The 18,960-nt window shown below is 53.5% G+C and overlaps 7 protein-coding genes across 7 annotated transcripts; 1 reads left to right on the top strand and 6 right to left on the bottom strand.

The window, feature by feature from the left end:
• Positions 1 to 458: 458 nt before the first annotated feature.
• On the top strand, positions 459 to 2,712 carry CAOG_02436 (HDIG domain-containing protein). The gene is made up of 3 exons (XM_004349136.2): positions 459 to 683; positions 1,201 to 1,265; positions 1,991 to 2,712. Exons 1-3 carry the CDS (start codon positions 494 to 496, stop codon positions 2,453 to 2,455), a joined length of 720 nt encoding a protein of 239 aa, XP_004349186.1. The 5' UTR covers positions 459 to 493; the 3' UTR covers positions 2,456 to 2,712.
• Positions 2,637 to 3,670, bottom strand: CAOG_02435 (NADH dehydrogenase 1 alpha subcomplex). Its single transcript, XM_004349135.2, has 2 exons — positions 3,531 to 3,670; positions 2,637 to 3,141 (listed from the first exon to the last, which is right to left on the bottom strand). Exons 1-2 carry the CDS (start codon positions 3,633 to 3,635, stop codon positions 2,872 to 2,874), a joined length of 375 nt encoding a protein of 124 aa, XP_004349185.1. The 5' UTR covers positions 3,636 to 3,670; the 3' UTR covers positions 2,637 to 2,871.
• A 67-nt stretch (positions 3,671 to 3,737) lies between these two features.
• On the bottom strand, positions 3,738 to 5,861 carry CAOG_02434 (hypothetical protein; the record flags this gene model as incomplete). Its single annotated transcript, XM_004349134.2, has 1 exon — positions 3,738 to 5,861. The coding sequence occupies one exon, from the start codon at positions 5,859 to 5,861 to the stop codon at positions 3,969 to 3,971; it is 1,893 nt and encodes a 630-aa protein (XP_004349184.1). The 3' UTR covers positions 3,738 to 3,968.
• Positions 5,862 to 6,108: 247 nt separating this feature from the next.
• Positions 6,109 to 8,198, bottom strand: CAOG_02433 (O-sialoglycoprotein endopeptidase). The gene is made up of 9 exons (XM_004349133.2): positions 8,029 to 8,198; positions 7,749 to 7,868; positions 7,513 to 7,614; positions 7,173 to 7,392; positions 6,911 to 7,043; positions 6,724 to 6,814; positions 6,485 to 6,560; positions 6,282 to 6,380; positions 6,109 to 6,213 (listed from the first exon to the last, which is right to left on the bottom strand). The coding sequence occupies exons 1-9, from the start codon at positions 8,144 to 8,146 to the stop codon at positions 6,174 to 6,176; spliced, it is 999 nt and encodes a 332-aa protein (XP_004349183.2). The 5' UTR covers positions 8,147 to 8,198; the 3' UTR covers positions 6,109 to 6,173.
• An 842-nt stretch (positions 8,199 to 9,040) lies between these two features.
• CAOG_02432 (hypothetical protein) lies at positions 9,041 to 11,802 on the bottom strand. The gene is made up of 6 exons (XM_004349132.2): positions 11,311 to 11,802; positions 10,709 to 11,169; positions 10,346 to 10,559; positions 9,869 to 10,237; positions 9,680 to 9,761; positions 9,041 to 9,576 (listed from the first exon to the last, which is right to left on the bottom strand). Exons 1-6 carry the CDS (start codon positions 11,710 to 11,712, stop codon positions 9,182 to 9,184), a joined length of 1,923 nt encoding a protein of 640 aa, XP_004349182.2. The 5' UTR covers positions 11,713 to 11,802; the 3' UTR covers positions 9,041 to 9,181.
• Positions 11,803 to 11,835: 33 nt separating this feature from the next.
• Positions 11,836 to 14,803, bottom strand: CAOG_02431 (homoaconitase). Its single transcript, XM_004349131.2, has 4 exons — positions 14,710 to 14,803; positions 14,112 to 14,255; positions 12,503 to 14,005; positions 11,836 to 12,398 (listed from the first exon to the last, which is right to left on the bottom strand). Exons 1-4 carry the CDS (start codon positions 14,770 to 14,772, stop codon positions 11,940 to 11,942), a joined length of 2,169 nt encoding a protein of 722 aa, XP_004349181.2. The 5' UTR covers positions 14,773 to 14,803; the 3' UTR covers positions 11,836 to 11,939.
• A 200-nt stretch (positions 14,804 to 15,003) lies between these two features.
• Positions 15,004 to 18,667, bottom strand: CAOG_02430 (hypothetical protein). The gene is made up of 3 exons (XM_004349130.2): positions 18,613 to 18,667; positions 17,331 to 17,460; positions 15,004 to 17,241 (listed from the first exon to the last, which is right to left on the bottom strand). Exons 2-3 carry the CDS (start codon positions 17,376 to 17,378, stop codon positions 15,139 to 15,141), a joined length of 2,151 nt encoding a protein of 716 aa, XP_004349180.1. The 5' UTR covers positions 17,379 to 17,460; positions 18,613 to 18,667; the 3' UTR covers positions 15,004 to 15,138.
• Positions 18,668 to 18,960: the final 293 nt, after the last annotated feature.

Here is an 18,960-nt window from a genome sequence, read left to right as displayed (position 1 = left end):
TCTCAGAGCAGAGCACAGTAAACTCTACAATCACGCTTGCAAGGGAATAATGGAACAATGCACAATGGCAAGCAAGAATTTCTGCAATGTCGAGCGCAGCACGACGAGATCGTTGAAGGGAAACGGACACGCGTAACGGGTTTCTCTGTGGGTCGTACAGTCACCTAGGTTATCAGTAGCAAAGGAAGAGTATTCGATCTGCAATGACAGGTAAGAATTTCTGCAATGTCGAGCGCAGCACGACGAGATCGTTGAAGGGAAACAGACACGCGTAATGGTTTTTCTGTGCAGCGTTTTTTGCTTTTTCCCCTTCTTGGAATAATCTCGACGTTTCAGCCTGATGCAAATCGACACAGTGCAATGTATCACTTGATGTTGTCTGCGTTGAATCAATGAAGTCAGACTTTTTTTTGTTTTTGTTTTCATTTTGATGGATTTTGCCGCGAGCTCAGTCTTTTTGAAACAAAAACAAAAACCAACTTGAACGCATACAATGCTTGCCGTCTCGACACCAACGCCTGTGCCAGAGTTTACCCAAAAGCCGTCTGTGCGCACGACCCTCATGAACGAGCACCAGCACATGCTGAGCAAGACCATGCGGGCCCGCGATTCGACCAGCATCGCGACCGAAATGATGCAGCTGCTGAAGGATTCGCAGTTCTCGCCGTACATTGGCGAAGCAAGTGAGTCGAGTTCTTGTTCTTGTTCTTGCTTTGGTTGTCGGTTTTGTTTTTTTGAATTCTGTGGTCTTGCTGCAACTGGTCTGTGCTTTGACGAGGTGACTGCTCGTGGTTGAACGAGGAGAAGGACCAGGAGGGAGGAGAGGGAGAAGGAAGGAAGGAGAAGGAAGTGATGACCAAACCGCGAGAAGACGGGTTTTTTGTTTTTGGGTGGCACAATTGCAGCACATGTGAGGTTTCAGTTCAGCGGTTCGTCCACAGTGATGCTTGAAAATGGAGGCTGAGTCAAATTGTATCAACGAGTGTCAAGCAGACGAACAAACAAACAAAAAGCAACCTTGCGATCGAGAGTTTTGTCTCGCAGAGAGAGCGAAACAACAACGCAAGACGACAGCAGAGAAGGGAAGATGTCAGAACGAACGAGGAAAACCGGCTTTTTTTTTTTTTTTTTTTTTTTTTTTTTTTTGGTTTTTTGGTTTTTTGGTTTTTTAACTCTTGTTCTGCTTCTCTCTCGCTGCAGTCTCGCAACAGGAGCACATGCTGCAGGCTGCGTATCACGCCAAGCTCGACGGATGCCGCAACGAGGTAAGAAGAGCATTTAATGAAGCACTCTCCAGCAAGAAAGAAAGAAAGAAAAAAAAAAAAACAGAAAAGAAAATCAAGAAAAACGAACGAAGAACGGAAATTAGGGCACAAAAATCTGCTCTGGTGAGCATGGAAGCGGGTTTGAAGCGCGAACTGGCGGGAGGGCCAGTGCGGCGATGGATGCTCCTGTGAGCAAAACCAACAACTAGCACATGTCAACGGCGGAAGCCAACCATTGGCCAAAATCCAGTCACCAAAAACGAACAGCGAACAACATCACCTGTTTTGTTCGTTTGCATTGGGTTTGCATTGAGTTTGCATTGAGAGAAGGAAGGGACTCATTTCACGATAGCAAAAAACGAACAAAAGAGGGAAAAAGTGGGAAACAAAATCAACCGCAAGCAACAGCCAAAAACACAAACACAAACACAAACCACAAACAACATCATGGTAGGACAGGACACAAGGAAGGGGAGAGGGAAGGTGTGGGAAGAGGGAAGGGAGCAAGAAAACACCCTGGCAACACGATCCTCCATCAAAGAACAACACAATCGTCAGAGAACAACACGATCGTCATTCAGAAGTACAACATGACAGAGACGAGAGAAGAAAAAGAAGAGGGAACGCCGTTGCTCAGACCCCAAATCCGTTCGCGGTCGCTCAGACCTCGCCAACACCAAACTCACGATTTCTCCCCCCCCCTCCCCCGCTTTTATCCACAACAGGTCGTTCTCGCAGCGTTGCTACACGACTTTGGCCACATTTGCGCAGAGCAGGACGCAGAGCAGATGGGCGACCCGACGCACGGCACCGCGCACCACGAATTCATTGGCGCAACGTACTTGCGCGTCCGCGGATTCTCGGAGGAGATTATCAGCATGGTGGCTGCGCACGTTGATGCAAAGCGCTACCTGACGTGGAAGCGAGGGCAAGAGTACTACTCAAAGCTGTCGCCTGCGTCGAGCTTTACGCTCATGTGCCAGGGCGGACCCATGAACGAGGCTGAGGCGACTGCGTTTGAGCACGATCCTCTCTTTGCCGAGAAGCTGGCCATCCGCTATTGCGACGAGAAGGCCAAGATTGCTCCCCACCCCGAGCACATCCCGACTGCCGACTCGTACATTCCTCTGCTTGCCGCACACATTGACGAGCAGCGCCGACTCCGACAATCGCAGGCGGTTGTCGCATGAGAAACATGAAAAAGAGATGGCCGCTCCAACTCTGTTTTCGCTGCTGCGTGTGTATGATAGTTTGCGTGCTTTGTGTGATTTTGATATTTGTAACTCAGACCCTCCCCCCTTCTTCCTCTCTCTCTCCCCAAAGAAACCTCACCCGGCTGATGTTTCGCTAAGACATGACTTGATTGTGAGTGTACTGGTGCCTCAACCAAAAAATATACATCAATGAACAAACCTCGACTTGATTGAGAAATGAAACAAAGAATTCAGGAACGTGCTTTGACATAAACGTTGCTTCATCCGGTACAGATCGCACTTTGCACACCACAAGGGAAGAGAAGAGGAAAGAAAGACGACAAATAACACAATCTGCAAAGTGCGCGCGCAAAGATCAACGAGTCGACAAAGTCAAACCTTGGCCAAAAAAATCAATCGTGGCCGGCGTAGAAGCGGTCCAAGAAGCCGGTCTTCTTCTCTGCGGGCGGCTGCGATCCGAGCTCGGGGAAGAAGCGCATGATGTGAGTCTTTTGCATCCACACGTTGTGTGCCTCGTCGAGGTTTTGCTTGCCCTTGAAGACAAGCAGGTCTATTATCTTGATGTCGGTGATGCCGGCGTTGGCGCGGAAGAGCTCGCGCACCTTGGCCTTTGCCTGCGACACGGGCAGGTCCAGCGCGTACTTTTCGACCGATGCTGGTGCCTGTTGTGACGATGGCAGTTCATGGAAGTGAGGTGAGTGAGTGAGTGAGTGAGTGAGTGAGTGAGTGAGTGAAGAGTTGTGTGGTCTTTGAAATCCCAAGCCAGCACGGCTCACGCTTTCCCCTCCCCCCACCTCTATCATCATTCTCATCATCATCATCATCATCATCAGCATCACAACATCATCATGGATTGACAGCGGAGGTGGACCGCAACTGGCTCCAATGGAACTGCTGCAAAAAACGAGATCTTTCAATCCTTTTCATTGAGTTTTGTCCAACGTCGATCACCCCCACCACCACCGAGCATGCACTGGCTCGGTTTGAGTAGTGCGTGTGTGCATTGATGATGATGACGATGATGGAGGGGAGAGACTGGCGGACAACTTGCCTCGCGCATCCACGCCCGGTAGAGCGACAGGACGCGAGCGCGAGCCTCGTTTGCGCTTGCTGAAGAGACAGTGCGCGCGACTGCAGGGACGACTTGGTACGTCATATGGGCACAAAAAGAAACAAGGAGTGGAGTTGGAGTGATGTGAATAATAATGCGAGTAATAATAAAATGTAAAAGGGTTAGAACACAGAAGCGCTTGAAGCAGTTTCGTTCAACCAGCAACATCAACATGAAGTTACTGTATGCTCAGCGGGTCTAAGTCTCTATTATAGTCAACACAAAGATGTAGCAACCCAACAATCAACCAACATGGTACAATTCCAATGACGGTCATCACTCGAAATCTAGGACTCTTTTTCCCTCCAGCGCCGCCGTGACTTGTTTGTGTTTGCCGTTTTTCCCCTGTTGATGAAACCCTCGTTCCCCCTGCACCCGTCAAGGAGGCGAAGACATGTCGGAAGCCTGGGAGGAAGTGGGCGAACCCATAATAGACGTGCTAGTGGACGCAGCCGCCGAGTTAAAGGCAGAGTAGCTGTGACTTTGTCCGAGAAGCCGCGATCCATGACCGCCGGATGGGTATGGACTGTTGAGCGTCGAGGACGAGGCCGAGGAGGAAGACTGGTGGTACCCGTGCCCAGGGGCGCGGTGGCCACGCATCTGCATGTGCGTTTTCAACCCAGAGCTATTTGTGTATTGTTTTCCGCATCCCGGGTGGGCGCAGGTGAATTGCCGCTTGGTGGATTTCATCTGTAGCTTGTGTCCATGCAATGCGTGGTACTTGATGCCGTTGAGGTTCTTGTAGCGCTTGCCGCAGTCCGCCACAAGACACACGTACTTTTTCTCGGCGCCGTCGACGACGCGAACGTGGTTGAGAATAAATTCGTTGGCGAGCCGATGCGCTTCCTTGCTGAGCGGGCCAGCTGCGCCGCCAGACCCACCACCCAAGTCATCACTGTGCTTGCTACTGCGTCCGGCTTGACGACCCGATCTTGTTCGCACCAGCTGTCCCACAGCAGGCGTTGTCGGAAGCTCCGAGTCGTCGGAATCGTTGCCGTCCTCGTCCTCCTCCTCTTCGCCGAGATCAAAGTCCTCTGGATCGCCGAGCTCGTCGTCGTCTGAAGGAGCGTCGTCGACGACAAGGTGCTCGTTTTCGAGCTCCGGGTCGAACGTATTAACACTGCTTTTGCTCGCCGTGCTGAGCGTGCGTTTGTTATTCCTGCTACCAGGCGCTCCTGATGGGTTTGGCGATGCACGCTGCGACATACTCGGCGACGGCGTTTGCAAAAGCAATTGTTGTTGTTGTTGTTGTTGTTGTTGTTGCTGTTGTTGTTGTTGCTGTTGCTGCTGTTGTACCTGTTGTGCCTGTTGTGAGGCGAGCTTGTTTGGGAATTTTCGGCCGGCGCCAGTGTTGGCCGCGCCTTTCCCGTTCGGAACGGATCCCGCCAAGGCAGATAATGCCATTGCGTTGGCACTAATATTAGATGCGCTTTGCTGGAGTGCTCCCTGCGAGAATGCGGACGACATCATTGGCACGGACAGCATTGGCAAGTTCAGCAGCGAGCTCGAGGCGGACGAGCCGTTCAACCCGTTTGTGCCGTGAAGCAACCCAAAGTCCGCATCAAGCCCACCCAGAGCATTACTCGACTGAAGATGCTGCTGGTGCTGTTGCTGTTGGTGTTGCTGGTGCTGGCGCCCGAGCAACGCATCTGTCAGCTTGGTCGGGCTGGTTGCCAGTCCAGCCAGCAGCGATCCAGACGTACTTGCCGACGACGACGACACCAAGGAGGACGAGCCAGCACCACGCAGCAATCCTGACGATCCGGCTCCAATGCTTGCAGCGCTCTGATGCGATTGCGCCTGCGACGAGAAGGGGTACAATGACGGCTGGACTTGGGTTTGAGATGCCAGCGACTGCGACTGCGACGAGCCCAACGCAGCAGCAGCGGCCGAGCCCGAGCCCGATGCAGACGCCAATGATGAGCCCAATGACGACGCCTGCTGTAATGCAGCTGCGGATGGCGGCAGGAGCAGCGCGCCGGCAGCCGGGTGGCCACCAAAGCCCGGCGGCAGGGACGGGACGAACGTCGGCGGGGCGAGTGCGACTGGCTGCGGCAGCTTGCGCGCGCTCAGCTCCTGGGGCGAAAAGTACCTGTTGATGTAGGACATGTGGATGGTGGGCGGCGGCAGGTTGTGCTCGTCCAGCCCCAGTCCGACGAGCGTCTCCTCGGGCTGGATGTGTGTGTGCTCAATGTGGTGGATCAGATCATCCAGCGACCCGAACGTGTGTCCGCACCCGGGCCAGCGGCAATCATTGTTGATCCACGCCATCGAGTTTGAATGCAGAGGGAAAGGAGGCGGAGGGGAAAGGGGAGGTGGGCGGGGGGGGGGGAGAGAGAAAGCGCTGCAATTCAAACAGAGAACAATAGTGGAACGAAAGGGTATCAAAGTGACTGAGGCGACGCGTACGTACAAGTAAGGGTGCAAGGAGATTGTATGATGCTGTGAGTGCTTGACAAAAAGAAAACGTAGAGCGAGAGAGAAATAGAGAGAGAGAGAGAGAATGCGAAAATGGAAGTCGAGTTGTGAATTTTATGCATTTAGAGCAAAACAACGCTGATGCATCGAGCAACAAAAAGCAAACTAGTCGCGCCAGGTGACATCGACTTCATCTGTGCGGTACCTGGAGAGGAACAAACATGTTAGATTTCACACAGCCAGGAACACAAGCCCTCGAACAAGAAAGCTTACCGCTGTGTGCACCACGTCTCGCGCAAAGGTGTGACAACGCCCACTCGGAACATTTCCAAGCCAGCCCATGCAATCATGACACCATTATCAATGCAGAATCTATATGCCGCGGGCGAAAGCAGGCACCACCCAAAGTTAGAAGCAAAATTCCGCATTTCACACATTTCACACATTTCAACAACGGAAACCCTATGTAAACGTACCGCTCGTCAGTCGCATAGAGCTTGCCATTCCTTTCTGCAACCATTACTTCCATCATTTCTTGCAATCGCTTGTTGCCTGCCAAAAAAAAAAAAAAAAAAAAAAAAAAAAAAAAAAAAAAAAAAAAGAAAAAAAAAAAAAGAAAAAAAAAAAAAAGAAAAAGAAAAAAAAAAGCGATATTGGGATGAGATGGACACCAAAAGCAAAGCTCATGATTTAGGTGTTGCACTCGACCACTTACAGCCAACGCCGCCCACAATGAGCACTTCAGTGGCACCAGTGTGAGCCATGGCACGTTCTGTCGTTTCGACGAGCATTGCAAATGACGTTTCCTGCAAAAAAGAACACATCATAGAATTGGAATAAAGTGGATGAGCTTTCGAAAAATGGTGGGTGCCAACATCGGACCAACCAACCCGTTCCGGTACCTGAAGCGAGAAGCACAAGTCTTCTTTCGTGTACTTGTTCGTGCGAGCAAGCGTTTCGAGCTTTCCGATAATTCCAGTGAAGGCGACATCCATTCCTTTGACCGTGTATGGCAATTCCAACAAGGTAGTACCTCTATGCGAAAGCAATCACCGGAAGACGGGACACAGCAGCAGCAACAGCAGCAGCAACGTGAGCAAGGAAACAAGCAAACGACCCCAAAAGTGCACCACCCACACACACAGCCATTCATCAAAAACAAACCTTTTGGCAAGTTGCTCAATATTGTAACCAGGACTTGGGTCGTTTGAAATGTTGAGAACGCGAGCAAGCCGATCAAAGACGTTGCCCACGGCAATATCGATGGTTTCACCAAAGATGCGATACTTGTTCATCGAATAGGCAATCACTTGCGTGTTGCCGCCACTAACATAGAGCACGACCGGATCTTTAGCGCCAGTGATTAGCCGGCCCATTTCGATATCTGAGCACCGCAGCAAGTAGCAAGGGAGTTTGAGGCTCCAAAGTTCGAAAAAAAAAACAAAAACAAAAAAGAGCTCAAATGCATGGCAAGCTCAATGCACACGCGAAACTCCAATCTTACGGCCAATGCAGTGGTTGACAGCGACCATCGGCTTGTCCCACAGCTGAGCGACGGTGCGAGCAACAACGGCAGCCGACACGAGCGGTGCGCCCAGCCCAGGACCTGGCGTTGTCCACCCCAAACCGCGCCGCCAAGCCAAACCATAAACCGTGAGGGAGTGAGACGCCAAAATCCCCGAAATCCAAGTCAGACAGAGAGACAGAGAGACGGGAGACGGGAGACGGGCGTGATGGTACCTTTGGTGTAGCAAATCACGTCAATGTCCGCGGGCTTCAGCGACGCCGACGTCAACGCTTGTTGCAACAATGAGAGCACATACTGCTGGTGATGCTTGGCCGTGTCGCGCGGCAGAAACCCTGTGATTGAGAGGCAAGGAACAGAGAGCCAGTGAGTAGAGTGTGCTTTGGTTTGCTCGCTCCGTCGTGGCCCAGCGAGCTCGAATGCAGACTCTGACGACACAGTTGCAAATATAGAGCTCTCCAAAAACAAACTAAACTGGCACTTTGTGGCACAGACCTTCGCCGGGCGGTGGCACAAATGTGTGGCGCACGTTCGCAAGCACAATCCCGTCATCGCGCACAATGCCAATGCCGAGCTTGTTGGCGCTGCCTTCAAACCCAACCGCAATCGTCATCGTGAATGAATGAATGAATGAATGAATGAATGAACGATGGATGAAAACAGAGAATGACTGAGCAAAAATTGAATACAGATCAAAGAAGTGTGCGCGACATTGAACATCAATCACAAACAAAAGGTGGAACGAGTGCAGACAGGTAAAAGCCACTTGCCACGTCCCTAGGGCCACGAGCTTGTAGGCCAACCTGGACACTGTGGGGAACTTTCAAAATGCAGTCGACAGAGGAATCTCGTAACCGCCAACGACTTTCAAAATTGTCGTTAGAGGCATGTATATCCGACATACAGCGACTCGAACACCTCATTGTGTGACCAAGACTTGTTGGGACGAACTTGAACTTGCCAACCCTCGCGCATTTGTCGGATGACAGGATGGTTGATTGTTACACGCTGGAGGGTCGAATCGACGAAAGTCGAGATCGCCGAGCATTCATATCGAACTGCACCTTGTTCGTCTCGAACAGCCAAATCGAAAACACAGTCACCGGTGGAGTTGTCGGAACGTTTCTCCCAGTCACGAAGCACTTGAATTGCTTTCACACGGACTGAATTTCCACCGATGCTCCGCGGCACAGTGACTCTCAGAATATGCTCGGGGGAATCATCACGAAACCGCGATCGCTTGATACGCTGCACGCCTTGCCAGTAACGCGCTTCGTCCATAATGAGCTCGGCAAGTTCGGTTGGTAACGCCGGCAGAGCTGCCGAGTGATCTTCCAGTGCCAGTTCGCTGGTCAGCAAGCGAAACACGATCTGAATGTTCTCAGCAGTTGCGAATCGTGGGACTAAGGAGACCACATGTCGTAGAACTCGCGCTGGCTCTCAGTCATACTCTGATAGGACAGCATTGGAAGGATCTTATTTTTTTCCAAATATATCAAAAGAAGGACTGGATGTGTGCACTTTGTGATTAAACAAAAAGTCAAGTCGAGAACAACATGACACAAGGCAGAGACAACACACAAGATAGACGCCCGTGATGAAGCGCATGCAGATAACCTTGCAAAAGCGTGGGGGGGGGGGAAGCAAACTAGTTCATCCCAAGCTCTGCGCGCACACGTCGGTACCTCTCCTCAGCCGTCTCTTCAGCTGGAGGCGCGGCTGCCGAATCCCGCCCAGATCGAGGAGCGGTCGCGCTGGCCAGGACATCAAACGGGCTTCCCGTGGATCCCGATGGCGCAGGTGCTGCCCAGAACGGTCGCGAGGCCGAGGACGATGATGCAGGATTGGACTGCGAAGGTTGTTGCTCATTGTCCAACCGTGCCCGCTTGCTATCTCGCTCATCGCGTTGATCGTGCTGATGCGCAGATGTTGAAGACGACGACGACGACGACGATGATGAGCCAGCTGCTGCAAATCGCGAGTAGGACACTGGCGCTGGCGGAATGTCTTCGTCGCGACGATGCTTACGTGACTGAGGCTCATCTACCAATCAAAAGAGAAAAAGCAGGAAAGCGGCGACGGGAACATGAGCCTCGATATTGCAAGACCAAAACCAACAGAAAGTTGAGATGAAACAATCGCAAACCTTCGTTCCAACGGGACGGCGCGCTCGCAGCTTGAATCGGATCAACAACTGGAGCGTCGAAAAATTCATCAGCTTTGGGTCGCTGGAATGATACAGGAATCAGGGTGATCACGGAATAGAGATGAGAGTTTTGGACGAGCGCCAAGAACAACATTCATAAAAACGGACAAACAAAGTAAGAACCTGTACCTGACGGACTCCTTGTTCGGCAAACTTGCGGCGCGGTGGATCTACTGGTGGCGCAGGATCGATGCGCTTTTCCAACGCAGCCAACAAAGAGGCGCTCTGGGCTGGCGCCGACGCTGACGCCGATGTCGAAGCCGCAGCAGCAGCAGCGGCAGCGGTGACTGGCGTGGAAGGCGGCGCTGGTGGACGTTCAGGACCAAGTACAGGACCAAGGCCTCCTGTTGATGTTGCCTCAGTTGCAGGAGAAGGTACCGGTGGCGCAGTACTGGCTGCGGGCGGCGGCGGCGGAGGAGGATACTGGCTGTATTGTTGAGGCGGGTACCCAGTGTAGCCAGCTGCATCTGGGGCTGGAGGCTGCTGATAGTATCCATACTGTTGTTGTAGAAAAGGGTACAGAAAAACAACACAGTGGAAACAACAGTGAGCCAAGAGTTTTGACCGTTTCACAACAACAATCATTGCTCGACAAATAAGACTTACCGGGTTTGGCGGCGGAGGATAGCCATACGCATGCTGCCCATGGGGTTGTTGAAAAGAATAAGGAGGGTACTGTGCATATTGCTGCTGCTGCTGATACATGTGCTGATAGTACGGATCCACCGCAGGAGTAAACGCTTGATGTTCGTTGCGAACAGTGTTTGCAAGACTTTCGCACAAATCTCGAGCCTGCTTGACGTTGGCGGGATCTTGATGCCTGGTGTGTAGTTTCAATGATCAATGAGAGAGCGGAGGGGGGGGGAGGGCGAGAAAGTTCGATAAAGAACACACCCGAAATGAATCAATCATTCATTTGCTCCAACCAAAGCAAAATCACGCTTTTCCGGTCGGAAGGCGGAAACCTACCTGATAACAAACGTGAGTGGGACGCTATAGTTTCCGGCTTCAAACTCGCTCAGGCCGGTCGCAGTGATTGTTGCAGAGGTGCGCGTGCGAATGTGATTGATGAAGGACTCATTCGGTCCCAGAAGCTTCTCACGGAAGGGAAACCCAGGCTTGGGATACTGAATGCCAACGTGCACAACGGTGGTATCAGCGGCGGGCGCAGCACCATAGCCTGGCGGTGGGGCGAGCGGCGGGGGCGGACCCAGCGGCGGCGCACGGTGGTGGCCATGCATGCCGTGGGGCGGTGGGCGTTCAGGAATAGAATGCGACTGATAAGAAGACGGAGGACGCGGGAAATTCGCGGGGCCCCCGCCGGTCGGATCCAGCGGTGGAGGACCTCGTCGAGGACCTCGCGAATCTCGCGGCTGAGACAGGTCGGCAATCGCCTCGCGCAGCTTTGCCATGGCGTGATTGACGGCGTCCTGTGCATTTTGAAAAAGCAGATCGTACCAAGGTTTTGCATTATTTTGTGTGAAGCAATCAAAGATTTCAAAGTGAGCCGACAAATCTGAGAAGAGCCCCAAAATTGGCGTCAACAACAACAACAACAAGTGAAACCAGACCTCGGTGCCTGCCTGGACGACGAGATACAGCGGCCTGTCTGTTGTATGCGAACGCTCTTCAGGGGCAATGTAGCGGCCCTTGGGCGTGATGCTGGCGTTGCAAGCCGCGGCAATCTCGGCAATCCGGCCGCCCTTCTTGAGCAGCGTGTGGCGGTTGGGCACATCGTTGATCTCAATCTCCTGCGACGTCGGCGCAGACTGCTGCTGATGCTGTTGTTGTTGCTGCTGCGATGCAAGCGGAGGTGGTGGAGGACCGCGCGCGTCGGCCGGTCGGAGCAGTGGAGGGGCTGCTGTTGCTGCAGCAGCAGGTGGAGCGGCTGGCTTGAGCTGCGAGTTCAGGCGTGCGGCAATGCCTGCTGCGATGGCTGCTGCCTGGGCAGACACGGACGGTTGCTGGCTCATTTGTAGGACGAGTCAGGCTGGCCGCGGGGGTGAGAAGGGAGGGAGTAGCGGAGTGAACGAACTATCGACGCGCTGCTGAGAGAGTGGAAGAGGAGTGAGGTTGCTGAGCAAAGTCACAAAATGTATGGATGCTACACAATTGTATTTGACACACTGGAAGAACCGCACGAAGGAAATCAGAGCAGCTTTTGATGGCGAGATTGCCGCCTCTCAACCGATTGCCGCCTCTAAACCGATTGCCATTTGCGCGCCGCTGCCGCGGTTTGATCCTCGAGCTTGGCTTTGACCCAGTTTTCCAAGCCACCCACCACCATCAACTCTTGGGCAATCAGACCCATCCGAGGAATGGAGTAGACCTGGCCGTCAACGGTCATGGTTGCCGCGGTAAAGTCAATAACAGCTTCAAGTTCCAGCCGCACCGTTGGTGCTGTGGTGCCAAACTTGGCTTTGAGATGCTCCACCAACTCGGGTGCCTCGATCGCAAGCAGACCATTGTTGACTGCGTTGCGCTTGTACGTCTCTGAAAACGAGCCGGCAACCACAAGGCCGATGCCCTTGTGCTTCAGGGCTGTCGCCGCTTGCTCTCGCGACGAGCCCGTTCCAAAGTTGAATCCGCCAACAAGAATGTCACCGCTGTGCGCAATGGCGCCGAACTGGGGGTCGTAGTTTTCCATGACCACCTTGGCCTGCCATCGACACAATGGGCGTGGTGGTACAAATACCGTCAAAGACGTGAGAACAAAACCAACTACAAATGAACTTGTGGTCAACAACCGAGAACCGACTGTACCTGGAGCTCGGGGGTCATATCTTCCCGGTACGTGTATGCAGCGGGATAAATTCCATCAGTGTTGAGATTGTCTTGGTGGCAAAAGAGGACTCGACCGCGCACTTGGGTCGGGAACCCGCTCAGCGCCGTGACTGGAGAGGCTGGTGTGGTTGTGGCGGCAGCGACGGAGGAGCTTGATCCACTCTTGGAATTGACCACCAGCGAGCTGATTACGCCGTACTGCGGCGCATGCTCGCTTGACGCACTGCTGGCCGACGCGTTGGATTGTTGCAAATGCTCGGGTCCGCAGATGAAGCCTGCAGCCGCGGACGCTGCGACCACAGCTGGCGAGGCCAGGTACGCGACAGCGTTGCGCGAGCCCATGCGCCCCTTAAAGTTACGGTTGGTGGCAGAAATGCCGACCTCACCGTCTTCCAACAGACCAGTGCCCAGTCCGATACATGGGCCACACCCTGGCGACAGCGGCGTCGCGCCTGCAGCCACCAGCGTCTGCCAGTCGCCCGCCGCTTCGCTTGCATTCTGCACTTCACTGGACGCTGCGGCAATATACAGGCGGACGCCCTCCGCCACCTTGCGACCGCGGAGCACACTGGCTGCGGCGGCAAGATCCGGCATGCGCGAGTTGACGCACGAGACAATGTAGGCGCGGTGGATGGCGACGCGCTTGTCTGCCAACGAGGCGACGTTCTGCATGACCTTGACGTGGTTGGGACCAGACACATGCGAGGAGACAGAGCCCAGATCGAGATACAGGTCTTTGGCGTAAAAGGCATCCGCGTCGGGGCTGAGCCGATCCAGCACGCCGCGTAAACGTTGCGTTGTAAACCGCTCGGCCGCCGAACGACTGGTGGTTCGCGCCCCCAGCTTGTGGCGAAGGCTGGCGAGGCTGGCCTGCTTGCGGAGCCAGTCGACCGTCACGCCATCCACCGGAAAGACACCGGCCAGGGCGCCCCACTCTGTGGTCATGTTGGCGATCGTCAGGCGATCTTCGACGGTGAGGCCTTCGATGCCATCGCCCGTGAATTCGATCGCGTGGTTGAGGACCTCATCCTTGTTGAACACGCCACACAGCGTGATGATGATGTCCTTGCTTGTGACACCGGGTCGCAGGCGTCCGGTCAAGTGCACTCGCGCCACCGGTGGGACCTGCCACCACGTCTTGCCAGTGGCCCAGATGGCAGCTGCGTCGGTGCGAACCACGGGCGTGCCCAGGCAGCCGATTCCGCCGTACATGTTTGAGTGGCTGTCGGAGGCAACCACGAGCGTGTTGGGGAACGCATAGCCTTCTTCGACCATGACCTGGTGCCCGATGCCTCGGCCAGCCGGGTAAAAGTCAATCTTGTGCTTGGCGGCAAACTCTTCAATGGCGCGGTACTTGTCCAGATTCTTTTGTGACTTGTCTTGCACGTTGTGATCCAGCGTAAAGACAATCTGAGTCGGATTGAACACGCGCTTGCCTCCGATGCTGGCAAACTTGGACATGACGGCCGACGTGTTGTCGTGCTGCAGAGGAAAAGGACACGATTGCCGGTAAAACGAGAAGTTTGAGCAATTGCCATCAATACAAGAAAACCCCAATACAGCAACTATCTTTAGTGAGCTCATATACCGTCATGACGTGTTCTGGCTGGATGGACAGGTAGTCGCCTGCGCGCACAGTCTCGCCCGGCGCCAAATCGGTCGCGTACTTTTGAGCAATCTTCTCGACGAGATTCTGGCCGGGCCACGCGCACAGAGCCGATGTTTGGAACGCCTTGTATGCGACAGATTTGAATTGAATAAGAATGACAAGCAAAAATCGGTGAGTTCAAATCAATGGCTCAACATTGCAAAGAAGCGCGTGTTGTTTTTGTTGTTCTTGGTTGGTGGTAAAACGAAAGCGAGGCGAAGTCAAGATTGGAGAAGGAATCAATTCTGAAGTCATCGCAAACGGACGAACACGACACGAAACGTCGATAACGCGACGACCGTTTGCATGGGCTGATGAGAAAGAGCGAGTGTTGCGCTGACCATGAATGGTGTAGAGGGGTAGTTGAAGCTTGAGGGTTTGGGGTGGAGCATGCAGAGTGCGGAGTGAGATTGCGGCGTCAACCGAGTTGATTCACTACTCCCTCAGCAGAACCACGCAGGACCAAGAAAAAAGGGGCGATCGACGAGGGCTTCTATGGGATGGGCATAGGAAGAGACAGAGGGAGGAAAAGGCATACCCGAATGGTCGCGGTGCGCGTCGGCCGAGTCAACAGGACGCGATTCGCGGCGAAGAGCATCATTTTGTATGTCCACTGAAGCAGAATTATTGCAAGAATAAGAATGACTGCCTCGAGCATGACATGGGATGAACGAGTTGTTTGATATTGCGAGATGAAAACTCATGCAGAGCATACCGCTTTGCTTGGCTTGATCTGCGAATGGAAATGAATCAGCGAAACTTTTGTTTTGATATAACCAAAAACCAGATGACAACTAATTACAATACAAAAAAAAATAATCAATATAACAATGAGGGAAAAGAGGAAGAAGAGGAAGGAGAGGAAGAGAATTATGATAAAACCAAACTGTGACGACCACAGAAATAAACGAAAAACACCCCTAAAAACACAAGATCGGAATAACACGCGAGTCAACGAGAGGGCGCGCTATTGTGCAGAAAAGTCCCACAGCTGCAGCGCCTTGTTCGACGAGCCGCTGATAATCTTGCGATCGTCAAACTGGAGAGAATTGACCGCACTGCCATGCCGCAAGACATAGTTGCATTGCCCGGCCTGCAGGTTCCAGACGCGGATGGTGCCGTCGTTGGAGCCCGAAATGATGCGATTCGCCAAGGCGTCAAACTGCAGACACCAGACTTCGCCCACATGGCCGCGGAGCGTGAAGAGCGGCGTGCCGCTTTCCATGCTCCACACCTTGACGTCGCAGTCGTACGAGCCCGTGACGAGCAGCTCGTGGTCGAACTGCAGACAGGTGACGGTGTCGTTGTGTGCCTCGATCGTTCGGTAGCAAGTACCAGTCGCCCACGACCAGAACTTGACCGTGCGGTCGCCAGAGCCCGAGACAATCTTGTCCGCGTCAAACTGCACACAGTAGATGGAGCCGCGGTGACCCGAGAGCGTGTTGATGCAGTGGCCTGTCTCGACACTCCACACACGCAGCGTGTTGTCCCAAGAGCCGCTCACAATGCGAGTGGCGTCGATGGCGACGCACTCCACCTCGGCAGTGTGTCCCATGAGCGCACGCACGGCACGGCCCGTGTTCGCGTCCCAGACTCGTAGCGAGTGGTCGAGCGAGCCGCTGACAATAATACTCTCGTTAAATGCGACGCAGGTGATGGCGTCTCCGTGGCCCATCAGAGAGCCGAGGCACAAGTTCTCCTTCATGTCCCAGACCTTCACCAGGCCGTCATACGAGCCGCAGACGAGACGATCCTCCGTGTACCGCACGCAGGTGACCTCCTCCGTGTGCGCCTGGACCTCGTGCTTGACGTGCACGCCTCGACGCCAATTGCTCTGCAGCCGCATCGTTTCGCGGTAGTACTGACCAAACACGCTCTTCCAATCGACCTCGTTGCCGCCATACGCATTGTAGAGCGATATGAGCGCGGTTCGGTTTTGTGGGGTTGCGCTGTAGTACGGTTGCAAGTCCTGGGATGACGGCTCGCCTGATACATGGGAGCTCCGTGGTCGTGCCGCCGCAGATTGAGAAGACGCTGATGAAGAGATGGAGGTTGACGACGAGGAGGTGGTGGTGGCGGGAGTGGACGACGAGACGGCGGCGGCAGTGGACATGGAGGGTGATAGCGCAGCGGAATGGGAGGGAGGCGAAAGGTGTCCAGCTGCGCGCATGGACGATGATAATGACGAGGAAACAGTTCCGTCCATGCTTTGAAGGCCGCTGCCGTGATTCCCCAACGAAACGCTCAGCGAAGAAGATCCAGACCGCCGCCCTGTCGGGGTGGCGGATAAACTGGAGGATGAAAGCCGAGGACGGTTGCGGGACGAGTGGGACTCGTCCATCATGTCGATGTGCGATGGAGCGTACGAGGAGGAGGAGGCGTTGGCAGTGCCAAGACTGCCGTGGTGGGAAGCGAGGGAGGCTGACAATTGTTGTGAGGCGGCGGAGGGTCGTGATTGCGATCGAGAAATGGTCATGGGCGATGATTCCATGGCAGCAGAGATGGCGGCTTCCATGGCACTAGAAGAGCTCACCTCGCCAGTGATGGAAGGTGCCGGGAACGACGCGCCGCCAGCAGCAAACGTCGCAGAGGGCACAAGCATACCAGCACCAGGAATGGTGGCAAGATTCGCCGTGGGTGCTGCGGCCGCAATGGCGGCAGGCACGGTTGACGAGGACATGCCCCACCACATTTCTTCGTATGCCTGCTCCATGCGTGTCGCAAGGACCTGCTCTGGCCGGAATGGGATAAAGTTGCGACGCAAGCACAGACGGTGCCAGTGGAAGTTGTCGGACGCGATCTGGTTCCACGTCCGGGACACTTGCGCCATGCTGCAGAGCGTCTGTGGATCGTCAATGAACGAGACAATGTGCAACGAAAGCTCGACTGGAAGCGTCGCCAGAAAGTCGCGCTTCAACGCGGCCTGCAGCTCTGATGCAATGTGTGCATGCAGCACTGTCGCGCATCGCTGCAACAGCCCGTCCAACAAGAGCTGCTGTTGCGTGTACAACAAGCCTGCAAACCACGTCCAGACATCCTGTGCCTGATTCATGAAGATTTCGGCGTCCTTCTGCGAGGGGTTTGGACCGGCAAACGAAATGAGGTTTCAACAAATTCATTCGTGAACAACCACCATAGGAGTCACGATGAGCCACTCACCTTCTTGTTGCGCGCGCGCATCGGGAACAAGACATCGCGAAGCGGCATTTTGTAGTTTGTGAGTCAATGTCGATGTCGCTCTTTGATGAGGTGAGTGCGGCGGAACAGAGTCGAGGAGTCTAAGAGAATTCTGTCAAGCAAAAAAAAAAAAAAAAACACCCAAGCGATCGCAATCAGCAGTGAGTACGATTGCATCCAAAGTCAACGCAGTAGCAAATCCAATGCAATAGTCGGTTCGAGCCCAATGCACAATGGTTGAGCGAGAAGCCGAACATCGGCACAAAGTGGCTGTTTTTTGATTTTTATTTTTTATTTTTATTATTTTGTGATTTTATGATTTTTTTTTTTTGTACAATGGTTGGCGAATTCGGGGTTTTTGAATTGAGCGACCGATGACACGCAGTGAGTAGGAATGAGGGAGAGGGAAAGGCAGATGGCACAAGCGACCACGAGGGCAGCAACGCGTGCGGAGCGTTTTTCCCGTGGCTAAGGACGGGGAGGCGAAGCGTTGACGTGTTGCCGCTAGTGCACGTCGCTTCAACCACTGCGCTCCATCCATCCTCCAGCCCACCACCGCCGATGAGTTTGCAAGGGATAGCTCGCTCCATCGACATGAGAGGGGAAGTGGGGATGGGGCGTTTCTGTGAGCAAGCCGAGCAACGCCACAGCAAAAAAAAAAAAAAAAAAAAAAAAAAATTCTGCTTCATCACGCAGCAGCGATCACGTATGCCTTCATCCAGAGTGGCCCCTTCCCTCCCCCCGCTCCGTGCGCATATGCTCTGTGTCTCTGATGGCGGGGAGAGGAGGAGGAGCTTTTGCTGGAGCATGGACCGACAACCAAAACAAACCCAGCCCCAAAAAAAAAAAAAAAAAAAAAAAAAAAGACGGCGAGTGATTGGACGAAGGTTGACCAGGCGTCTGGCAGCTGACCTTCATTCAAAGAAAAAAAAAAAAAAAAAAAAAAGCCATGCAAAATTCGTGTTGGGGGTTTCGAGTTGAGGGAGTTGAGGGGGAAGGGGTTTGAGGGGGGATGTGCATTCAGAGGTGATTGGAATGAAAGGATGGCTTTGAAAAAAAATGGAGGAGGAAGAAAGGGGGAGAGAAAGGGAAGGGGGAAGGGAAGACGAAAAGGCGATGGGAGGGGGCTGTCGGCGATCAATGAGACGTGCATGATCAAACGCATCAGCTGGACATCAGCAGCACATTCGACATTTGGAGGGAGGAGGAGGAGCAGCCAGGGTGAATGTAGGGCAAGCAAATGAGAGATAAGGAGAGCATTTACATTGGAAATCACAACAAAATGGGGAGCAACGACAAAGGATACGAAAGGATGGAGATCAAAAGGGACAAAAGAATAGAAAAAAAAAAAGAAAGAAAAAAGAAAAAAAAAAAAAAAAAAAAAAAGACTGACTCTCGCGGGGTTTGTGTTTCAGCTTGACTTTGAGGATGTGATGGAGGTTGCTGGTCGTCGAGTTTCCTGATGCATTTCGCGCTTGGTGTTGGAAAATTGGCAGGGGTGGGAGGACGGCGCGGCGACAATGCAGCACGAAATTCGCTCCAACAATGCCCGACCGATGGGAGCTACACTGCACCTGTGCACTTGGGGAGCATGTGCAGCGTGAATATGTTA

The sequence above is a fragment of the Capsaspora owczarzaki genome, assembly GCF_000151315.2.
Source record: "Capsaspora owczarzaki ATCC 30864 unplaced genomic scaffold supercont2.3, whole genome shotgun sequence".
Classification (NCBI taxonomy): domain Eukaryota; class Filasterea; order Ministeriida; family Capsasporidae; genus Capsaspora; species Capsaspora owczarzaki.
This window is presented reverse-complemented; position numbering and strand designations above follow the sequence as displayed.